This window comes from Nerophis ophidion, linkage group LG03, assembly GCF_033978795.1.
Source record: "Nerophis ophidion isolate RoL-2023_Sa linkage group LG03, RoL_Noph_v1.0, whole genome shotgun sequence".
NCBI lineage: Eukaryota > Metazoa > Chordata > Actinopteri > Syngnathiformes > Syngnathidae > Nerophis > Nerophis ophidion.
The window spans coordinates 5,526,293-5,548,225 of NC_084613.1; the positions used below are offsets into that span (position 1 = coordinate 5,526,293).

The 21,933-nt window shown below is 43.1% G+C and overlaps 1 protein-coding gene across 1 annotated transcript; it reads right to left on the reverse strand.

Annotated features, from left to right (window-relative positions):
* Positions 1-5,565: 5,565 nt before the first annotated feature.
* Positions 5,566-16,662, reverse strand: si:dkey-1j5.4 (leucine-rich repeat-containing protein 15). The gene is made up of 6 exons (XM_061893652.1): positions 16,494-16,662; positions 14,338-14,522; positions 14,013-14,269; positions 11,568-11,688; positions 7,185-7,320; positions 5,566-7,086 (listed from the first exon to the last, which is right to left on the reverse strand). The coding sequence occupies exons 1-6, from the start codon at positions 16,660-16,662 to the stop codon at positions 6,893-6,895; spliced, it is 1,062 nt and encodes a 353-aa protein (XP_061749636.1). The 3' UTR covers positions 5,566-6,892.
* Between the last annotated feature and the right edge of the window lie 5,271 nt (positions 16,663-21,933).

Consider the following 21,933-nt stretch of genomic DNA (forward strand, 5'->3'; position numbering starts at 1 on the left):
TGGAGGAATGGATAGAATGACTGGTTGATGGATGGAAAAATGGACAAAAGGACTCACTAATGGATGGAAGAATGGATAGAATGATTTACTGACGGATGGAAGAATGGATAGAAGGACTGATGGATGGATGGATGGAAGAATGGAAAGAAGGACTGCTGGATGGATGGAAGAATGGACAGTAGGACAGACGAATGGATGGAAGAATGCACAGTAGGACTGACGGATGGATCGAAGAAAGGGCAGAAGGACTGACGGATGGATAGAAGAATGCACAGTAGGATTGACGGATGGATGGAAGAATGGACAGAAGGAGTGAGGGATGGATGGAAGATGGATAGTAGGACTGACGGATGGATGGAAGAATGGTTTAGACTCACCGATGGATGGAGGAATGGATAGAATGACTGGTTGATGGATGGAAAAATGGACAAAAGGACTCACTAATGGATGGAAGAATGGATAGAATCATTCACTGATGGATGGAAAAATGGACAGAAGGACTGACGGATGGATGGAACAATGGACAGGAGAACTGACAGATGGATGGAAGAATTCACAGTACGACTGACGGATAGATGGAAGAATGGAAAGAAAGACCGACGGATGGATGGAAGAATGGACAGAAGGACTGACGGATGGATGGATGGATGGAAGAATAGACAGTATGATTGACGGATGGATGGAAGACTGGATAGAAGGAATAACGGATGGATGGAAGAATGGCTAGAAGGACTGACGGATGGATGGAAGAATGGATAGAAGGACTGACTGATGGATGGAAGAATGGAAAGAAGGACTGACGGCTGGATGGAAGAATGGACAGAAGGACTCACTAATGGATGGAAGAATGGATAGAAGGAATAACGGTTGGATGGAAGAATGGATAGAAGGACTGACAGATGGATGGAAGAATGGACAGTAGGACTGACAGATGGATAGAAGAAAGGATAGAAGGACTGACGGATGGATAGAAGAATGCACACTAGGATTGACAGATGGATGGAAGAATGGACAGAAGGAGTGACGGATGGATGGAAGAATGGATAGAAGGACTGACTGATGGATGGAAGAATGGAAAGAAGGACTGACGGATGGATGGAAGAATGGACAGAAGGACTCACTAATGGATGGAAGAATGGATAGAAGGAATAACGGATGGATGGAAGAATGGATAGAAGGACTGAAGGATGGATGGAAGAATGGACAGTAGGACTGACGGATGGATAGAAGAAAGGATAGAAGGACTGACGGATGGATAGAAGAATGCACACTAGGATTGACAGATGGATGGAAGAATGGACAGAAGGAGTGAGGGATGGATGGAAGGTGGATAGTAGGACTGACGGATGGATGGAAGAATGGTTTGGACTCACTGATGGAAGAATGGATAGAATGACTGGTTGATGGATGGAAAAATGGACAAAAGGACTCACTAATGGATGGAAGAATGGATAGAATGATTTACTGATGGATGGAAGAATGGATAGAATGACTGATGGATGGATGGAAGAATGGAAAGAAGGACTGACGGATGGATGGAAGAATGGACAGAAAGACTGACGGATGGATGGCAGAATGGACAGAAGGACTGACAGATGGATGGAAGAATGGACAGTAGGACTGATGTATGGATGGAAGACTGGATAGAAGGAATAACGGATGGATGGAAGAATGGATAGAAGGACTGACGGATGGATGGAAGAATTCACAGAACGACTGACGGATAGATGAAAGAATGGAAAGAAGGACTGACGGATGGTTGGAATAATGGTAAGAATGACTGACGGATGGATGGAAGAATGGATAGAAGGACTGACTGATGGATGGAAGAATTGAAAGAAGGACTGACGGATGGATGGATGGATGGAAGAATGGACAGTATGACTGACGGATGGATGGAAGAATGGTTAGAAGGAAAAACGAATGGATGGAAGAATGGATAGAAAGACTGACGGATGGATGGAAGAATGGATAGAAGGACTGACGGATGGATGGAAGAATGGATATAAGGACTGACGTATGGATGGAAGAATGGACAGAAGGACTGACAGAGGGATGGAAGAATGGACAGAAGGACTGACGGATAGATTGAAGAATGGTTTGGACTCACTGATGGATGGAAGAATGCATAGAAGGACTAACGGATGGATGGACGAATGGATAGAAGAAGTGACAGATGGATGGAAGAATGGATAGAAGGACCGACGGATGGATGGAAGAATGGACAGAAGGACTGATGGATGGATGGAAGAATGGATAGAAGGAATAACGGATGGATGGAAGAATGGATAGAAGGAATAACGGATGGATGGAAGAATGGATAGAAGGACTGACGGATGGATGGAAGAATGGATAGAAGGACTGACTGATGGATGGAAGAATGGAAAGAAAGACTGACGGATGGATGGACGAATGGATAGAAGAAGTGACGGATGGATGGAAGAATGGATAGAAGGACCGACGGATGGATGGACGAATGGATAGAAGGACCGACGGATGGATGGAAGAATGGATAGAAGGACTTACGGATGGATGGAAGAATGGATAGAAGGACTAACGGATGGATGGAAGAATGGATAGAAGGACTGACGGATGGATGGAAGAATGAATAGAAGAGTTGAGTTTATACCAAAAAGTTCTATTTTGCTTTCATCTGACCACATGACATTCTCCCAATCCTCTGCTGTATCATCCATGTATCCATTTTGGTATAAACTCAACTGGTGGTGTTTGGAGGAAGAAGAATACTGAGTTGCATCCCAAGAACACCATACCTACTGTGAAGCATGGGGGTGGAAACATCATGCTTTGGGGCTGTTTTGTCTGCTAAGGGGACAGGACGATTGATCCGTGTTAAGGAAAGAATGAATGGGGCCATGTATCGTGAGACTTGGAGCCAAAACCTTCTTTTGAATGGTTGACCAAATACTTATTTTCCACAAATTAATTCTTTAAAATTCCTACAATGTGAATTTTTTTTTCACATTCTGTCTCTCACAGTTGAAGTGTTCCTATGATGAATATTACAGATCTCTTTCATCCTTTGAAGTGGGAGAACTTGCACAATCGCTGGCTGACTAAATCCTTTTTTGCCCCACTGTATGTGAACGATCCCCTCCACTTGGTGCATTAAAAGGTATCAGAAAAGGTGTGGCCACCCCTGGTCTACACCGGTAAGGATGTTAGGTTTATTCCCAAAGACGCTGCCTTGCAACACTGAGTGACGGATAAAAGTTCTTCCACCTTTCCAGCCGCTGCGAAGCAATAATGTGTGAAATGTTACACCCTGTCAGAAAGAGGAGTGCACACAGTGGTGCATGTCGGAACAGGATTCTAGCACTCGGTGGTTTCCCACAGCCACATCTCCCATCAATCACCGGACCGTGTTTGCCCTGGGACTCCAGGTCTTGAGTCTCAAGTTCACAACATGTGCAAAAATCATACTTCAATAAAGGTACACTTGTTGCATATAGAACACAAACAATTGAGGGTGTATGTAACTTCTGTGGAATTTGGTGGAGGAGGAATTATGGTGTGAAGTTGTTTTTCAGGAGGAGAACTTTGAAGGCTCCAGGATACCAAAACATTTTGGACAACTTCAAGTTCATATGTGAGTCAAATACTTTTGGCGATATAGTGTATGTTCTCTCCATATTAAATCACATATATTTTGGCACCATATTAAAAACCCTGTTTCCATATGAGTTGGGAAATTGTGTTTGATGTAAATATAAACAGAATACAATGATTTGCAAATCCTTTTCAACCCATATTCAGTTGAATGTGCTACAAAGACAACATATTTGATGTTCAAATTCACAAACTTTATTTATTTTTTTGCAAATAATAATTAACTTAGAATTTTATGGCTGCAACACGTGCCAAAGTAGTTGGGAAAGGGCATGTTCACCGCTGTGTTACATCACCTTTTCTTTTAACAACACTCCATAAACCTTCGGGAACTGAGAAAACACATTTTTGAAGCTTTTCTGGTAAAATTCTTGTTTTATCTACAGCTTAAGTTGTTCAAAAGTCCGGGGTCTCCGTTGTGATATTTTACACTTCATAATGTGCCAAACATTTTCAATGGGAGACAGGTCTGGACTACAGGCAAGCCAGTCTTTTACTATGAAGCCATGCTGTTGTAACAAGTGACCTGGCATTGTTTTGCTGAAATAAGCAGGGGCGTCCATGATAACGTTGCTTGGATGGCAACATATGTTGTTCCAAAAGGGACCGAGGGTCCCTGGTTCAAATCCCACCTAGTACCAACCTCGTCACGTCCGTTGTGTCCTGAGCAAGACACTTCACCCTTGCTCCTGATGGGTGCTGGTTGGCGCCTTGCATGGCAGCTCCCTCCATCAGTGTGTGAATGTGTGTGTGAATGGGTAAATGTGGAAGTAATGTCAAAGCGCTTTGAGTTCCTTAAAGGTAGAAAAGCGCTATACAAGTACAACCAATTTATCATTTATAAACCTGTATGTACCTTTCAGCATTAATGGTGTAAGTTACCCATGCTTTGGGCACTAATACACCCGCATACCATCACAGATACTGGCTTTTCAACTTTCCACCTAGAACAGTCCTGATGGTTCTTTTCCTATTCGGTCCGGAGGACAGGACGTTCACCGTTTCCAAAAAACACTTTGAAATGTGGACTCGTCAGACCGCAGAACACTTTTCCCACTTTGCAGCAGTCTATCTGAGCTGAGCTTGGGCCCAGAGAAGCCGGCGGCGTTTCTGGGTGTTGTTGATAAATGGCTTTGGCTTTGCATAGTAGAGTTTTAACTTGCACTTACAGGTGTAGCGACCAACTGTAGTTAGTGACACTGGTGTTATGAAGTGTTCCTGAGCCCATGTGGTGATATCCTTTACACACCGATGTCGCTTTTTGGTGCAGTACCGCCTGAGGGAACGAAGGTCCGTTATATCATCGCTTACGTGCAGTGATTTCTCCAGATTCTCTGAAACTTTTGACGGTACAACAGACCGTAGATGGTAAAATCCCTAAATTCCTTGTAATAGCTCGTTGAGAAATGTTGTCCTAAAACTGTTTGACGATTTGCTCACGCATATTTCTCCACAAAGTGGTGACCGTTTCCCAATCCTTGTTTCTGAATGATCGCGGAAGTTGCTTTTATACCCGATCACGGCACCCAACTGTTCCCAATTAGCCTGCACACCTGTGGGATGTTCCATATAAGTGTTCGATGAGCATTCCTCAACTTTATCAGTGTTTATTGCCACCTTTCCCAACTTCTTTGTCACTTGAGTCATGACCGAAAGGACAAGTAGTTTCCAGGTCTCTCCCTTAGAGGTAGGGTGAGAAGCTCTGCCATCCGGGAGGAACTCAAAGTAAAGCCACTGCTCCTCCACAGGATGCCACCCGAACGCCTCCTGAGGGAGCTGTTTAGGGCACCTCCAACCGGTAGGAGGCCACGGGGAAGACCCAGGACACGTTGGGAGGACTATGTCTCCCGGCTGGCCTGGGAACGCCTCAAGATCCCCCCGGGAAGAGCTAGACGAAGTGGCTGGGGAGAGGTAAGTCTGGGCTTCCCTGCTTAGGCTGCTGCCCCCTGGGATAAGCGGAAGAAAATGGATGGATGTGTCTAACTGAGGCTGCTAAAATTACCCCCCTTCCTTCAGAAGAAGCCTTAGTGATGTAACCGGGGGACCTCCCAAATGAATAGAGGAGCACGTGGGACTGGACCTTAGAGTAACTATCTCTCCTCATTGAGCTGAATTGAACTCTGTCTCTGCATGATTCCTTGCTTCTTGTCTGTTTAATAAATGTCATCAGTGTTTGAACCTGCCTCCCAGGGGGTGATCCAGGGTCCAATGCAGAGGTAATTTTGCCACACCTGGTATGCGCATGACAATCATTGGCACTTTAACTTTATAATCACTGGAAGCCTAGGTGGGAAACTGACTTTTGCCAGGGTAGTGCTATTTGACAACATTATCATCTTATTGCTACTATTATGTCCGTGTGCAGCATTCGAGTCTGGCGCGGCCTAAAAAGATTACAGAAACCACTCAAGTTGAAATTGGATTAATGTAATCCCGCCGTAAGTCATCTTTCACTTTCCAAAACCTACGCAGACGAGCAATATGCGATTATAAAAAAATAATCTCACACTTAGCCCAATGACAAACGCTGCTTTTTACTTCTTTTCCTCTACTAAAAAAAAATAGGGTGGTGATATCTTCACGTGAGCAGGATGGGGTAACATCCATCCATCCATCCATCCATCATCTTCCGCTTATCCGAGGTCGGGTCGCGGGGGCAACAGCCTAAGCAGGGAAACCCAGACTTCCCTCTCCCCAGCTACTTCGTCTAGCTCTTCCCGGGGGATCCCGAGGCGTTCCCAGGCCAGCCGAGAGACGTGTCCTGGGTCTTCCCCGTGGCCTCCTACCGGTTGGACGTGCCCTAAACACCTCCCTAGGGAGGCGTTCGGGTGGCATCCTGACCAGATGCCCGAACCACCTCATCTGGCTCCTCTCCATGTGAAGGAGCAGCGGCTTTACTTTGAGTTCCTCCCGGATGGCAGAGCTTCTCACCCTATCTCTAAGGGAGAGACCTGGAAACTCATTTGGGCCGCTTGTACCCGTGATCTTATCCTTTCGGTCATGACCCAAAGCTCATGACCATAGGTGAGGATGGGAACGTAGATCGACCGGTAAATTGAGAGCTTTGCCTTCCGGCTCAGCTCCTTCTTCACCGCAACGGATCGGTACAACGTCCGCATTACTGAAGACGCCGCACCGATCCGCCTGTCGATCTCCCGATCCACTCTTCCCCCGCTCGTGAACAAGACTCCTAGGTACTTGAACTCCTCCACTTGGGGGCAGGGTCTCCTCCCCATCAGTAAAAACAATAGTTGTTAGGAGTTCAGGTGCGGCGGCAAAGCAGCTTGGATTCCTGGAGGCTGCTCAGGGTCTTCTTCCGCAAGTCCGGGGGACTCTGACACTTCAAGGCCTCCCGAGGTGAGAGGGTGACGTTGGTGCGTCTCATCCAGCGCACCAACCGGACCACCTTGCAGTCACACAGCCATGGATTGTCGTGGAGGTGCAACTTCTTCAGGTCTGGGAAGTGGACCAGAGAGAGAGAGACGAGGTTAGCAAATCCCACAACGCAGAGCCGGAGTCGGTTGTTCACCATCAGGAGTCGGTCGCAGCCTTACAGGGGATTTGGGCCAGCAGGTTTCCGTCCAGCGCCTTCAGGCGGTTTCCGCTCAGACCCAGTTGAGAAAGTTTTGCCATGTCCTTGAAAACGTCAGCTGGCAGGTGATCCAGATCGTTGTTCCTCAGGTAGAGTTCCTAGTTCAGAGTTGAACACCTTGTGAAACCCGGACCAGACAACGATTGTCTTCAGCTAAACTCGGACAAAACCGGAATCCTTGTCTTTGGCCCACAGGAGGAAATAGAGACTACTATTAGTCACCTTGAAACCGAATAATCAGGATAGACATTTAGGGGTATTGATGAACTCTCAATCAATCAATCAATGTTTATTTATATAGCCCCAAATCACAAATGTCTCAAAGGACTGCACAAACCATTACGACTACAACATCCTCGGAAGAACCCACAAAAGGGCAAGGAAAACTCACACCCAGTGGGCAGGGAGAATTCACATCCAGTGGGACGCCAGTGACAATGCTGACTATGAGAAACCTTGGAGAGGACCTCAGATGTGGGCAACCCCCCCCCCCCCCCCTCTAGGGGACCGAAAGCAATGGATGTCGAGCGGGTCTAACATGATACTGTGAAAGTTCAATCCATAGTGGCTCCAACACAGCCGCGAGAGTTCAGTTCAAAGCGGATCCAAGACAGCAGCGAGAGTCCCGTCCACAGGAAACCATCTCAAGCGGAGGCGGATCAGCAGCGTTGAGATGTCCCCAATCGATACACAGGCGAGTGGTTCATCCTGGGTCTCGACTCTGGACAGTCAGTACTTCATCCATGGTCATCGGACCGGACCCCCTCCACAAGGGAGGGGGGGGACATAGGAGAAAGAAAAGAAGCGGCAGATCAACTGGTCTAAAAAGGAGGTCTATTTAAAGGCTAGAGTATACAGATGAGTTTTAAGATGAGACTTAAATGCTTCTACTGAGGTAGCATCTCGAACTGTTACCGGGAGGGCATTCCAGAGTACTGGAGCCCGAACGGAAAACGCTCTATAGCCCGCAGACTTTTTTTGAGCTCTAGGAATCACTAATAAGCCGGAGTCTTTTGAACGCAGATTTCTTGCCGGGACATACATAGGAGAAAGAAAAGAAGCGGCAGATCAACTGGTCCAAAAAGGAGGAATATTTAAAGGCTAGAGTATATAGATGAGTTTTAAGGTGAGACTTAACTCAGACTTGAACTGCGTTCAAAGGACTCCGGCTTATTAGTGATCCCCAAAGCCCAAAAAAAGTCTGTGGGCTGTAGAGCTTTTTCATTTCGGGCTCCAGTACTCTGGAATGCCCTCCCGGTAACAGTTCGAGATGCCACCTCAGTAGAAGCATTTAAGTCCCACCTTAAAACTCATTTGTATACTCTAGCCTTTAAATAGACTCCCTTTTTAGACCAGTTGATCTGCCGTTTCTCTTCTTTTTCTTCTATGTCCCACTCTCCTTTGTGGAGGGAGTCCGGTCCGATCCGGTGGCCATGTACTGCTCGCCTGTGTATCGGCTGGGGACATCTCTGCGCTGCTGATCAGCCTCCGCTTGGGATGGTTTCCTACTGGCTCCGCTGTGAACGGGACTCTCGCTGCTGTGTTGGATCCGCTTTGGACTGGACTCTCGCGACTGTGTTGGATCCATTATGGATTGATCATTCACAGTATCATGTTCTCATATGTTCTCATAGTCATCAGTATCATCAGTATCACAGTATCATGTTCTCATAGTCATTATTGTCACCGATGTCCCACTGGGTGTGAGTTTTCCTTGCCCTTATGTGGGCCTACCGAGGATGTCGTAGTGGTTTGTGCAGCCCTTTGAGACACTAGTGATTTAGGGCTATATAAGTAAACATTGATTGATTGATTGAAAAGCTTTTACCACTGAAAAGTATTGCCAAAGTCAGATGAAGACTGTCCAAATCAGGTTAGTCCATGCCTTGGTCTCCAAACTGTAATGGTCGATCTACGTTCCCATCCTCACCTATGGTCATGAGCTTTGGGTTATGTCCTTTCGGTCATAACCCAAAGCTCATGACCATAGGTGAGGATGGGAACGTAGATCAACCGGTAAATTGAGAGCTTTGCCTTGCGGCTCAGCTCCTTCTTCACCACGCCAATTACGTATAAAATACTACACGGTCTAGCTCCGTCCTATCTTGCCGATTGTATTGTACCATATGTCCCGGCAAGAAATCTGTGTTCCAAAGACTCCGGCTTATTAGTGATTCCTAGAGCCCAAAAAAAGTCTGCGGGCTATAGAGCGTTTTCCGTTCGGGCTCCAGTACTCTGGAATGCCCTCCCGGTAACAGTTCGAGATGCTACCTCAGTAGAAGCATTTAAGTCTCACCTTAAAACTCATCTGTATACTCTAACCTTTAATTAGACCTCCTTTTTAGACCAGTTGATCTGCCGCTTCTTTTCTTTTTTTCTCCTATGTCCCCCCCTCTCCCTTGTGGAGGGGGTCCGGTCCGATGACCATGGATGAAGTACTGGCTGTCCAGAGTCGAGACCCAGGATGGACCGCTCGCCTGTGTATCGGTTGGGGACATCTCTACGCTGCTGATCCGCCTCCGCTTGGGATGGTTTCCTGTGGACGGGACTCTCGCTGCTGTCTTGGATCCGCTTTGAACTGAACTCTCGCGGCTGTGTTGGAGCCACTATGGATTGAACTTTCACAGTATCATGTTAGACCCGCTCCACATCCATTGCTTTCGGTCCCCTAGAGGGGGGTGGGGGGTTGCCCACATCTGAGGTCCTCTCCAAGGTTTCTCATAGTCAGCATTGTCACTGGCGTCCCACTGGATGTGAATTCTCCCTGCCCACTGGGTGTGAGTTTTCCTTGCCCTTTTGTGGGTTCTTCCGAGGATGTCGTAGTCGTAATGATTTGTGCAGTCCTTTGAGACATTTGTGATTTGGGGCTATATAAATAAACATTGATTGATTGATTGATTGATTGATTGATTGATTGATTGATTGATTGACCACAATGGATTGATACAGCGTCCGCATTACTGAAGACGCCACACCGACCCGCCTGTCCATCTTCCCTCACTCGTGAACAAGACTCCTAGGTACTTGAACTCCTCCACTTGGGGCAGGGTCTCCTCCCCAACCCGGAGATGGCACTCCACCCTTTTCCGGGCGAGAACCATGGACTCGGACTTGGAGGTGCTGAGTCTGATCCCAGTCTCTTCACCTTTTGGCTTGGAACTGATCCAGTGAGAGCTGAGGATCCTGGCCAGATGAAGCCACCAGGACCACATCATCTGCAAAAAAGCAGAGACCTAATCCTGGAGCCTCCAAACCGGAACCTCTCAACACCCTGACTGCACCTAGAAATTCTGTCCATAAAAGTTAAGAACGGAATGGGTGACAAAGAGTCCAACCCTCACTGGAAATGTGTCCGACTTACTACCGGCAATGCGGACCAAGGTCTGACCCTGATCGTACAGGGAGCGGACCACCACGATCAGACAGTCCAGTACCCCATACTCTCTGAGCACTCCCCACAGGACTTCCCGAGGGACACGGTCCAATGCCTTCTCCAAGTCAAGTTGGTGGATACAAGTGGTGGATATCACTTGTCATTATTGACACAGTATCAGATGCATTGGGAGGTTTTAGTTTCACTGCACAAAGTGAATTATATTTATATAGCGCTTTTCTCTAGTGACTCATAGCGCTTTACATAGTGGAACCCAATATCTAAGTACATTTTTGTCCCACTCTCCCTTGTGGAGGGGGTCCGGTCCGATCCGGTGGCCATGTACTGCTCGCCTGTGTATCGGCTGGGGACATCTCTGCGCTGCTGATCCGCCTCCGCTTGGGATGGTTTCCTGCTGGCTCCGCTGTGAACGGGACTCTCGCTGCTGTGTTGGATCCGCTTTGGACTGGACTCTCGCGACTGTGTTGGATCCATTGTGGATTGAACTTTCACAGTATCATGTTAGACCCGCTCGACATCCATTGCTTTCCTCCTCTCCAAGGTTCTCATAGTCATCATTGTCACCGACGTCCCACTGGGTGTGAGTTTTCCTCGCCCTTATGTGGGCCTACCGAGGATGTCGTAGTGGTTTGTGCAGCCCTTTGAGACACTAGTGATTTAGGGCTATATAAGTAAACATTGATTGATTGATTGATTACATTTAAACCAGTATGGGTGGCACTGGGAGCAGGTGGGTAAAGTGTCTTGCCCAAGGACACAACGGCATTGACTAGGATGGCGGAAGCGGGAATCGAACCTGCAACCCTCAAGTTGCTGGCACGGCCACTCTACCAACCGAGCTATACCGCCCAAAGAAAAGAAAGAGTTGTGTAATACATGCGGTATCATTCCGTTTTGGAACAAACGTGTAACATCTTGATACAATCTGATATCCCTTGATAAGTATGTTACCTGCAGCACGCTCAGGCCACTCAACATCAAGTTGCTGAGCGACGACAGAAGGTTGTTGTCGAGAACCAGCATCTCCAGAGAGCTCAACGGCTTGAAGGCCCCAGCAGGAAGACTTCTCAGACTGGGTTGAAGGAAACAATCAGAATGTGCTTTATCCACACTTATTGAAAACTGGTCAACCATTTTTCTACTGGTATCGTTTTTCAGGGTGTTGTGGGTGTGGAGCGGTACACAGCAGCCCTATTTTCCCCACTTTAAGCCGCTCATTTTTATCATCATACGCCTCGTTTTCAACAGGAAACTCCGCGGGAAATTTAAAATTGTAATTTAGTAAACTAAAAAGGCCGTTTTGACATGTGTTGCAATGTTAATATTTCATGATTTATATATAAACTATCAGACTAAGTGGTCGGTAATAGTGGGTTTATGTAGGCCTTTAACCGCATCCTGACGTACTGCCTCTGTGTGCGTTTTCCCAGAAAACCCCAGAGTATGATTGGCTGCTCCCAATCTTTCTGGGTGGAACTCTGCAGTTCTTGTTGCAGACTTGTTGAGAGACTTGGTCTCTCCTGGACTCGGACTCAAGACAAAGCCAACAGACTAAGAGCTGTGATTGCACACAACACAACCAACTGTTCGGTTCCTCTTATTTTTATACAACCACAATCATTAGTTTTTCACTGTGAGACTTTTATTTACAAACCCCGTTTCCGTATGAGTTGGGAAATTGTGTTCGATGTAAATATAAACAGAATACAATGATTTGCGAATCCTTTTCAACCCATATTCAGTTGAATATGCTACAAAGACAACATATTTGATGTTTTTGTTGTTGAATTGATTAACTTTAGAATTTGATGCCAGCAACACGTGACAAAGAAGTTGGAAAAAGTGGTAATAAATACTGATAAAGTTGAGGAATGCTCATCAAACACTTATGTGGAACATCCCACAGGTGTGCAGGCTAATTGGGAACAGGTGGGTGCCATGATTGGGTATAAAAAGCAGCTTCCGTGAAATGCTGAGTAATTCCCAAACAAGGATGGGGTGAGAGTCACCACTTTGTAAACAAATAGTCGAACAGTTTTAGAACAACATTTCTCAACGAGCTATTGCAAGGAATTTAGGGATTTTACCATCTACGGTCTGTAATATCATCAAAAAGTTCAGAGAATCTGGAGAAATCACTGCACGTAAGCGATGATATTACGGACCGTTGATCCCTCAGGCGGTACTGCATCAAAAACAGACATCAGTGTGTAAAGGATATCACCACATGGGCTCAGGAACACTTCATAAAACCACTGTCGGTAACTACAGTTGGTCGCTACATCTGTAAAAGCAAGTTAAAACTCTACTATGCAAAGCGAAAGCCATTCATCAACAACATCCAGGAACGCCGCCGGCTTCGCTGGGCCCGAGCTCATCTAAGATGGACTGATGCAAAGTGATAAAATGTTCTGTGGTCTGACGAGTCCACATTTCAAATTGTTTTCGGAAACTGTGGACGTGGTGTCCTCCGGAACAAAGAGGAAAATAACCATCCGGATCGTTATAGGCGCAAAGTTGAAAAGCCAGCATGTGTGATGGTATGGGGGTGTATTAGTGCCCAAGGCATGGGTAACTTACACATCTGTGAAGGCACCATTAATGCTGAAAGGTACATACAGGTTTTGGAGCAACATATGTTGTCATCCAAGCAACGTTATCATGGACGCCCCTGCTTATTTCACCAAGACAAATGTTACAACAGTGTGGCTTTGTAAAAAAAAAGTGCGGGTCCAGACCTGTCTCTTATCGAAAATGTGTGGCGCATTATGAAGCGTAAAATACGTTAGCAGAGACCCCGGACTGTTGAACGACGGAAGCTCTACATTAAAAAAAAAAAAAAATGGGAAAGAATTCCACGTTCAAAGCTTCAACAATTAGTTTCCTCAGTTCCCAAACGTTTATTGAGTGTTGTTAGAAGAAAAGGTGATGTAACACAGTGGTGAACATGCCCTTTCCCAACTACCATGAAATTCTAAGTTAATTATTATTTGCACAAAAAAAAAATAAAGTTTATCAGTTTGAGCATCAAATATGTTGTCTTTGTAGCATATTCAACTGAATATGGGTTGAAAAGGATTTGCAAATCATTGTATTCTGTTTATATTTACATCTAACACAATTTCCCAACTCATATGGAAATGGGGTTTGTCTTATTGTGTGGAATATTTCAATCGTTTTTTACAGCACCTTAGGAGAATTAACCTCCCAGACAGTCTTTCTATGATTAAAGCTTGTTCAAAAGGTTAGGGAGAGGAAAAAGTGAAGACATTTTCCGGGATTAAGATCTTCAATTGGCAAAACATTGACTGTTTTTTTTTAAAGAGTTCCACCTTACAAGTGGAAAAGTTCTATATATTTTTTCCCTTTTTGTAGACCCACCATGAGTTCCGTTACCTGTTGTTGTCCAGGTTGAGGAACATGAGTTGTCGTAAACCCGTGAAGGCCTTCGGAGAAATCACCTGGATGCGATTCAGGGAAAGATCCAAGACCTTGAGGGCAATCAGAGGTTTGAAGGTATTTGGCGCCAGCAGTGTCAGGGCGTTTTCGGGGAGATCGAGCTCTGAGAGGTTCCTCATGCCGATGAACATGTTGGGTTTGAGCGAGCCTATCTGGTTCTGACCCAACATGAGGAAGCGAAGGTTTAAGAGATCCTGGGCGAGAAGAAGCAAGATTGTTAGAGATAACCACACAATCGCTGAGTGAGTCTAATTGTCTTGACCTTGAATCCCCTTGGCGGGAGGTACTTGATGTGGTTGTTGTGAAGGTTCAGGAGCGCCAGCGTCTTTGCGCTCGAGAGAGCTTGGCGATGGATGGACTTGATGGCATTGTGTTCCAAAAAGACACTTTCGATCCTCGGAACTGATCCCAGAATGTTGGCCGGCAGCTCTCTGATGCCATTTTCACCTTTGAAATCATTTGAATCATTTGATGTCATCACAACAATTCAAACATATCCTGAACATCACCACAGCACCAAAGACACCTTCATAACAACATGTAATATGTACAATATACACACTGCAAGTATATATATATAATGTAGTAACAGACACCTTCATAACAATATGTAACATGTACAATATACACAATGCAAGTATATATATATAATGTAGTAAAAGACACCTTCATAACAATATGTAATATGTACATTATACTCAATGCAAGTATATATATAATGTAGAAACAGACACCTTCATAAAAATATGTAATATGTACAATATACACATTGCAAGTATATATATAATGTAGTAACAGACACCTTCATAACAATATGTAATATGTACGATATACACACTGCAAGTATATATAATATAGTAACAGACACCTTCAAAACAATATGTAATATGTACAATATACACACTGCAAGTATATATATATATATATATATATATATATGTATGTATATATATATATATATATATATATATATATATATAATCTAGTAACAGACACCTTCATAGCAATATGTAATATGTACATTATACACAATGCAAGTATATATATATATATATATATATATATATATATATATATATATATATATATAATGTAGTAACAGACACCTTCATAACAATATGTAATATGCACAATATACACACTGCAAGAATATATATATATATATATATATATATATATATATGTATATATATGTATATATATATATATAGTAACAGACACCTTCATAACAATATGTAATATGTACAATATACACACTGCAAGAATATATATATATATATATATATATATATATATATATATATATATACATGTATATATATATATATATATAGTAACAGACACCTTCATAACAATATGTAATATGTCCATTATACACACTGCAAGTATGTATATAATGTAGTAACGGACACCTTCATAACAATATGTAATATGTACAATATACACACTGCAAGTATATATATACATATATACATATATATATATATATATATATATATGGATGTATGTAAAATGTAGTAACGGACACCTTCATAACAATATGTAATATGTACAATATACACACTGCAAGTATATATATAATGTAGTAACGGACACCTTCATAACAATATTTAATATGTACAATATACACACTGCAAGTATATATACTATAATGTAGTAACAGACATCTTCATAACCATATGTAATATGCACAATTTACACACTGCATGTATATAATGTAGTAATACACACCTTGATCACAATCATAGTGTGTGTATTGTACATATTACATATTGTTATGAAGATGTCTGTTACTACGTTGTATATATATATACTTGGAATGTGTATATTGTACATATTGTTATGAAGGCCCGAATCGCTCTTGCTGCTGGTGGCCATGATTGTAAACAATGTTCAGATGTGAGGAGCTCCACAACCCGTGACGTCACGCGCACATCGTCTGCTACTTCCGGTACAGGCAAGGCTTTTTTATTAGCGACCAAAAGTTGCCAACTTTATCCTCGATGTTCTCTCCTAAATCCTTTCAGCAAAAATATGGCAATATGGCGAAATGATCAAGTATGACACACAGAATGGACCTGCTATCCCCGTTTAAATAAGAACATCTCATTACAGTAGGCCTTTAACATAAACAACAAAAATATTTTGTTGAAATAAAAATATGGACCTCATCACTCTAGTGTGGACAATATTTGCATATTGGTGTGGACACCTCCGTACGTGCTGTGGACTCACCTTCACTCTGGAGGTTGATGATGTAGGATTGATTGATTGATACTTTTATTAGTAGATTGCACAGTACAGTACATATTCCCTACAATTGACCACTAAATGGTAACACACCAATAAGTTTTTCAACTTGTTTGAGTCTTGTTGAATGTAAAGCTAGTGTGTACTGCATCAGGCCTGGCTGCTTACCCACTTTGAGCAGCGTAGCATCTGCAGGCAGCTGGGAGGGGAAAGAGCCAAGTCCTCTCTTGTGACAGTCCACTTGGGTCTTGGACTTGCTGGAGCATGTGCAGGCATCAGGACACACGTCAGCTTCAGCCTGGACCATCCACACCATCACCAGCATCCACCCTTTCATGCCTGATCAACACAAGTTCACTCAATCAATCAATCAATTCCTTCATATTCATAGAGCTCGATCACAGTTTGGCACCTGGCAAATATTTTACTGTGTGGATGTTTGCAACACACCACTAAAGTTGGCACTTATCTGCCGGGAATCATGACGGTCCAAGGTTCAAACATCCCTGGGAAAACACCACCTCTAGAAATAAAAGTAGGTGTGACCGTGAAAGTCAAACATGGTGGGTAAAATTCAGCGGTGGGGGGTAAGACGCTCGGTTTATATTTACTTAAGTTACTTTTGGAATGGATTGAAATTGTCACAGTAGTTTTATCCATCCATCCATCCATTTTCTACCGCTTATTCCATTTCGGGGTCGCGGGGGGCGCTGGCGCCTATCTCAGTTACAATCGGGCGGAAGGCAGGGTACACCCTGGACAAGTCGCCACCTCATCGCAGGGCCAACACAGATAGACAGACAACATTCACACTCACATTCACCCACTAGGGCCAATTTTAATGCAACATAATTTGTACTTTTACCTGAGTACTTTAGTGAAGAGAAAAGACTGACTTTACTCTGTTACAAGGCGTTTCACTCTGATTGTTATATATATATATATATATATATATATATATATATATATATATATATATATATATATATATATATATATATATGTGTATATGTATATGTATGTGTGGGAAAAATCACAAGACTACTTCATCTCTACAGAACTGTTTCATGAGGGGTTCCCTCAATCGTCAAGAGATTTTAATGGAAGCCTTCACATACCATGGTTTATATAGGGCACAGAGTGGGTAGGTACAGGCCTGGTGATTGGCTCATGTGTTAACTAGGAGGTGTTTCCGACCGTGACGGCATGCCGATATAATTTCACTGCGCTTGTTGAGGGATGACAGGTCTGGGTGATATATGATAAACAGTTTCTCTTCCAAGCATAGGTTGCATCTTTTATTACCACTGTTGTAAGTGAAGTGAAGTGAATTATATTTATATAGCGCTTTTCTCTAGTGACTCAAAGCGCTTTACATAGTGAAACCCGATATCTAAGTTACATTTAAACCAGTGTGGGTGGCACTGGGATGCAGGCGGGTAAAGTGTCTTGCCCAAGGACACAACGGCAGTGACTAGGATGTTCGGAGGCGGGAATCGAACCTGCAACCCTCAAGTTGCTGACGCGGCCACTCTACCAACCGAGCTATGCCGCCGCCAGGTGTGCTGGATGCAAGAATTTGCCATTTAATTGAATATTCAACACTATTGTCGGTTTATTATATACCACCCAGACCTGTCATCCCTCAACAAGCGCAGTGAAATTATATCAGCATGCCGTCACAGACGGAAACACCTCCTAGGTAACACATGAGCTAAGTTTTTAACACATCCATCATGTTTTCATTCTGTCCTCAAACCACTTTTGGCTTGTTTGGAGCACTTTACTTATCTGGAGCTTCTGGAACTTTCCAGTGTGCACAAGCTGGCTGCTGCCTTTGTGTGAGTTGTCCTCTAAAAACATCTCCCTGGTGGAGCCTTAAAAAAAAAAGCACTGTTCATGTCCATTACCCCAACAAGTACAAGACTCCCGGGTGACATCGTCTATGGTGGAGTGGATACAGCAGAACTAGTTTAGGTTCGCTCCTGTTTATGTCGACAACCCATCTTTGTCACCACATGCACATGAAACACATGTTTATTATGTTAGTGTACATGAAACATATGTTTATTATTGTCATTTAGTCCTTCAATAAAATGTTGAACATACTAGACAACTTGTCTTTTAGTAGTAAGTAAACAAACAAAGACTCCTAATTAGTCCGCAGTAACATATTGTCTCATTTATACACCTATTATTTTATAAAGGACAAACTGTAAAAATGGATTATCAATCCACTTGTTCATTTACTGTTAATATCTGCTTATTTTCTCTTTTAACATGTTCTATCTACACTTTTGTTAAAATTTAATATTCACGTATTCTTCTCTTCTTTGATACGTGATATTAGTTTTGGATGATACCACACATTTAGGTATGGATGCGATACCAAGTAGTTACAGGATCATACATCGGTCATATTCAAAGTCCTCATGCGTCCAGGGACGTATTTACTTTCTAAATCATACTTAATCATAGAAGTATCCACAAGATACGCTCCTGTACTTGGTATCATTACAGTGGATGTCAGGTGTAGATCCACCCATGGCGTTTGTTTACATTGTGACGGCCGTGAGCTATGGTATCCTCCTACGCTGTGTAGTGAAGCATCTTTAGCTATTCCTCATCCTCCAGTGATAATGTCACTTGTAAGCATACTTGCCAACCCTCCCGGATTTTCCGGGAGACTCCTGAAATTCAGCGCCTCTCCCAAAAACCTCCCGGGACTCATTTTTTTACCGAAAATCTGACCTGATTGACGTGTATAAAGAACATGTCTGCCCAATGACGTTATAACTGTAGAATGATCGAGGGCGAGTTCTTGGTTTCTTATGTGGGTTTATTGTTAGGCAGATTCATTAACGTCCTCCCAGTGCGGTAAAACAACAAACAACAACAGCAGTCCGTTTTCGTCTACCATAAAGCAGTTCGTCTGCCAAACAGCAATGTTGTGACACTCTTAAACAGGACAATACTGCCATCTACTGTACAAGCATATGGTTAGAAAAACAAGGATGGACAATTCAACCCTTAACTCAACAATGAGTAGATGAGTGTTATGTGTGTGTAAATGTGTAAATAAATGAACACTTAAATTCAAGTATTTATTTTATATATATATATATATATATATATATATATATATATATATATATATATATATATATATATATATATATTGTTGAGGGATGACAGGTCTGGGTGGTATATAATAAACAGACAATAGTGTTGAATATTCAATACCATGGCAAATTTAAGTACTTATAATGATCAGCAAACTACTGAATATTGTATTATAATTAAATCGTTGGCATAGGCACATAGCTTGCTTTCATCTTGAATAATCTTTTTCATGAATCAGAATAACAATTTCTTTATTCATCCCTGAGGGGAAATGACGATTTTCAGCACAATTCCCTTCAAGAGGACACAAACATGCCCAACAGATTTTCCCTGCAAAAACTGGGTTTCACTTGCCTGAAGAACGGTGACTTCCAAGCGACAGATCCTGCACAAATATTGCCTTCAAAGGACGATCCAGACTTCAATTGTACTCTGAAAGGCAGCAGAGGAAGTAGACCCAGTCCTCCCAAGATGATGCAGTGTGTGTGTGTGTGTGAGCACGTCTTTTTAAGGCTGGGGTCCGTGTTTGAGGACACACCTTCAGGGAAAATGGTGTGAAGTTCTGCAGAAGCCAGAAAAAAGTAGATAGTGGCAACAATCCGTGTTACTGCGTGCTTTTGTGCGACATGACATATATTCATCATTTATTTGCAATCCGGATGGTTCTTTTCCTCTTCGATCCGGAGGACACCACGTCCACAGTTTCCCCCAAAAATTTGAAATGTGGACTCGTCAGACCACAGAAAACTTTTCCACTTTGCTTCAGTCCATCTTAGATGAGCTTAGGCCCAGCGAAGTTGGCGGCGTTTCTGGATGTTGTTGATAAATGGCTTTTGCTTTGCATAGTAGAGCTTTAACTTGCACTTACATATGTAGCGACCAACTGCATTTTGTGACAGGGGTTTTCTGAAGTGTTCCTGAGGCCATGTGGTGATATCCTTTAGATATTTATGTTGGGTTTTGATACAGTGATCGAAGGTCACGGTCATTCAATGTTGGTTTCCGGCCATGCCGCTTACGTGGAGTGATTTCTCCAGATTCTCTGAACCTTTTGATGATATTATGGACCGTAGATGTTGAAATCCTTAAATTTCTTGCAATTGCACTTTGAGAAACGTTGTTCTTAAACTGTTGGACTATTTGTTCGCGTAGTTGTGGACAAAGGGGTGTACCTCGCCCCATCTTTTCTTGTGAAAGACTGAGCATTTTTTGGGAAGCTGTTTTTATACCCAATCATGGCACCCACCTGTTCCCAATTAGCCTGCACACCTGTGGGATGTTCCAAATAAGTGTTTGATGAGCATTCATCAACTTTATCAGTATTTATTGCCACCTTTCCCAACTTTTTGGTCACGTTTTGATGGCATCAAACTCTAAAGTTAATGATTATTTGCAAAAAAAAAATGTTTATGAGTTTGAACATCAAATATGTTGTCTTTGTAGCATATTCAACTGAATATGGGTTGAAAAGGATTTGCAAATCATTGTATTCCGTTTATATATACATCTAACACAATTTCACAACTCATACGGAAATAGGGTTTGTACTTTGTCCGATCCTGGATGTGCCGTCAACATGAAACCATACTGATGTCACTGATGTGGATATGGGGTGTTGTTGGTATAATAACGTTGTGGTGCCAGTCAGGTTTAGATTGGGCTGTAGTGGAAGGTGTCACATTTCATCCATCCATCCATTTCCTACCGCTTATTCCCTTTGGGGTCGCTGGTGCCTATCTCAGCTACAATTGGGCGGAAGGCGGCGTACACCCTGAACAAGTCACCACCTCATCGCAGGTGTTGCATTTCATCCAGGTAACTAGCTTCTTTAGCAGGAAATGAGCAGAGTCAGCGGTCGTAGTGAAGTGCACTTATCGTCATGGTTTTACCAACATTTTCATTTTGAATGGTAACACTAACCTCAAATGTACCGCAGTATATCAACACCCTCTTTTTCCGACCATAAGGCGCACCTAAAATCCTTTCATTTTCTCAAAACTCGACAAGGCGCCTTATAACCCGGTGCGCCTAATATACGGCATCATTCCGGTTGTGCTTACCAACCTCCAAGTTATTTTATTTGGCACATGGTGTAATGATAAGTGTGACCAGTAGATGGCAGTCACACATAAGAGATACGTGTAGACTGCAATATGACGCTGGTAAACAACACCAACATTTTAAATGTCCCATTAAAAATAAAGAACATTACACATGACGGTCAAAAATCTGTCAAAATGTTTTAGTAGGACTTCGAAGCCGCACCACTTGATGGATTGTCGACGCATTATAGCTACCGTAGTCAGAGATACAAGTATTACTATGGTGTGTGTGTATGGACCACAAAATGTAACCATTAGCAGACATTATCTGGTGTTTTGTTTCACAATATTATGCAAAAGCAACTTTTCTTACCTTCTGGTACCTGCTGATGTGTATGAATATATACATATATATATATGTGTGTGTGTGTGTGTGTGTGTAT

Excerpts from the sequence above, each read along its gene's own strand:
- si:dkey-1j5.4 (XM_061893652.1), bottom strand. The coding sequence starts at position 16,662 with ATGAAAGGGTGGATGCTGGTGATGGTGTGGATGGTCCAGGCTGAAGCT. Across the intron at positions 7,321-11,567 it reads GTGGCCTGAGCGTGCTGCAG|GAACTCTACCTGAGGAACAA; the intron begins GTAACATACTTA and ends ACTCTGAACTAG. Across the intron at positions 7,087-7,184 it reads CCTGCTGGCCCAAATCCCCT|ACCTGAAGAAGTTGCACCTC; the intron begins GTAAGGCTGCGA and ends TCCACTTCCCAG.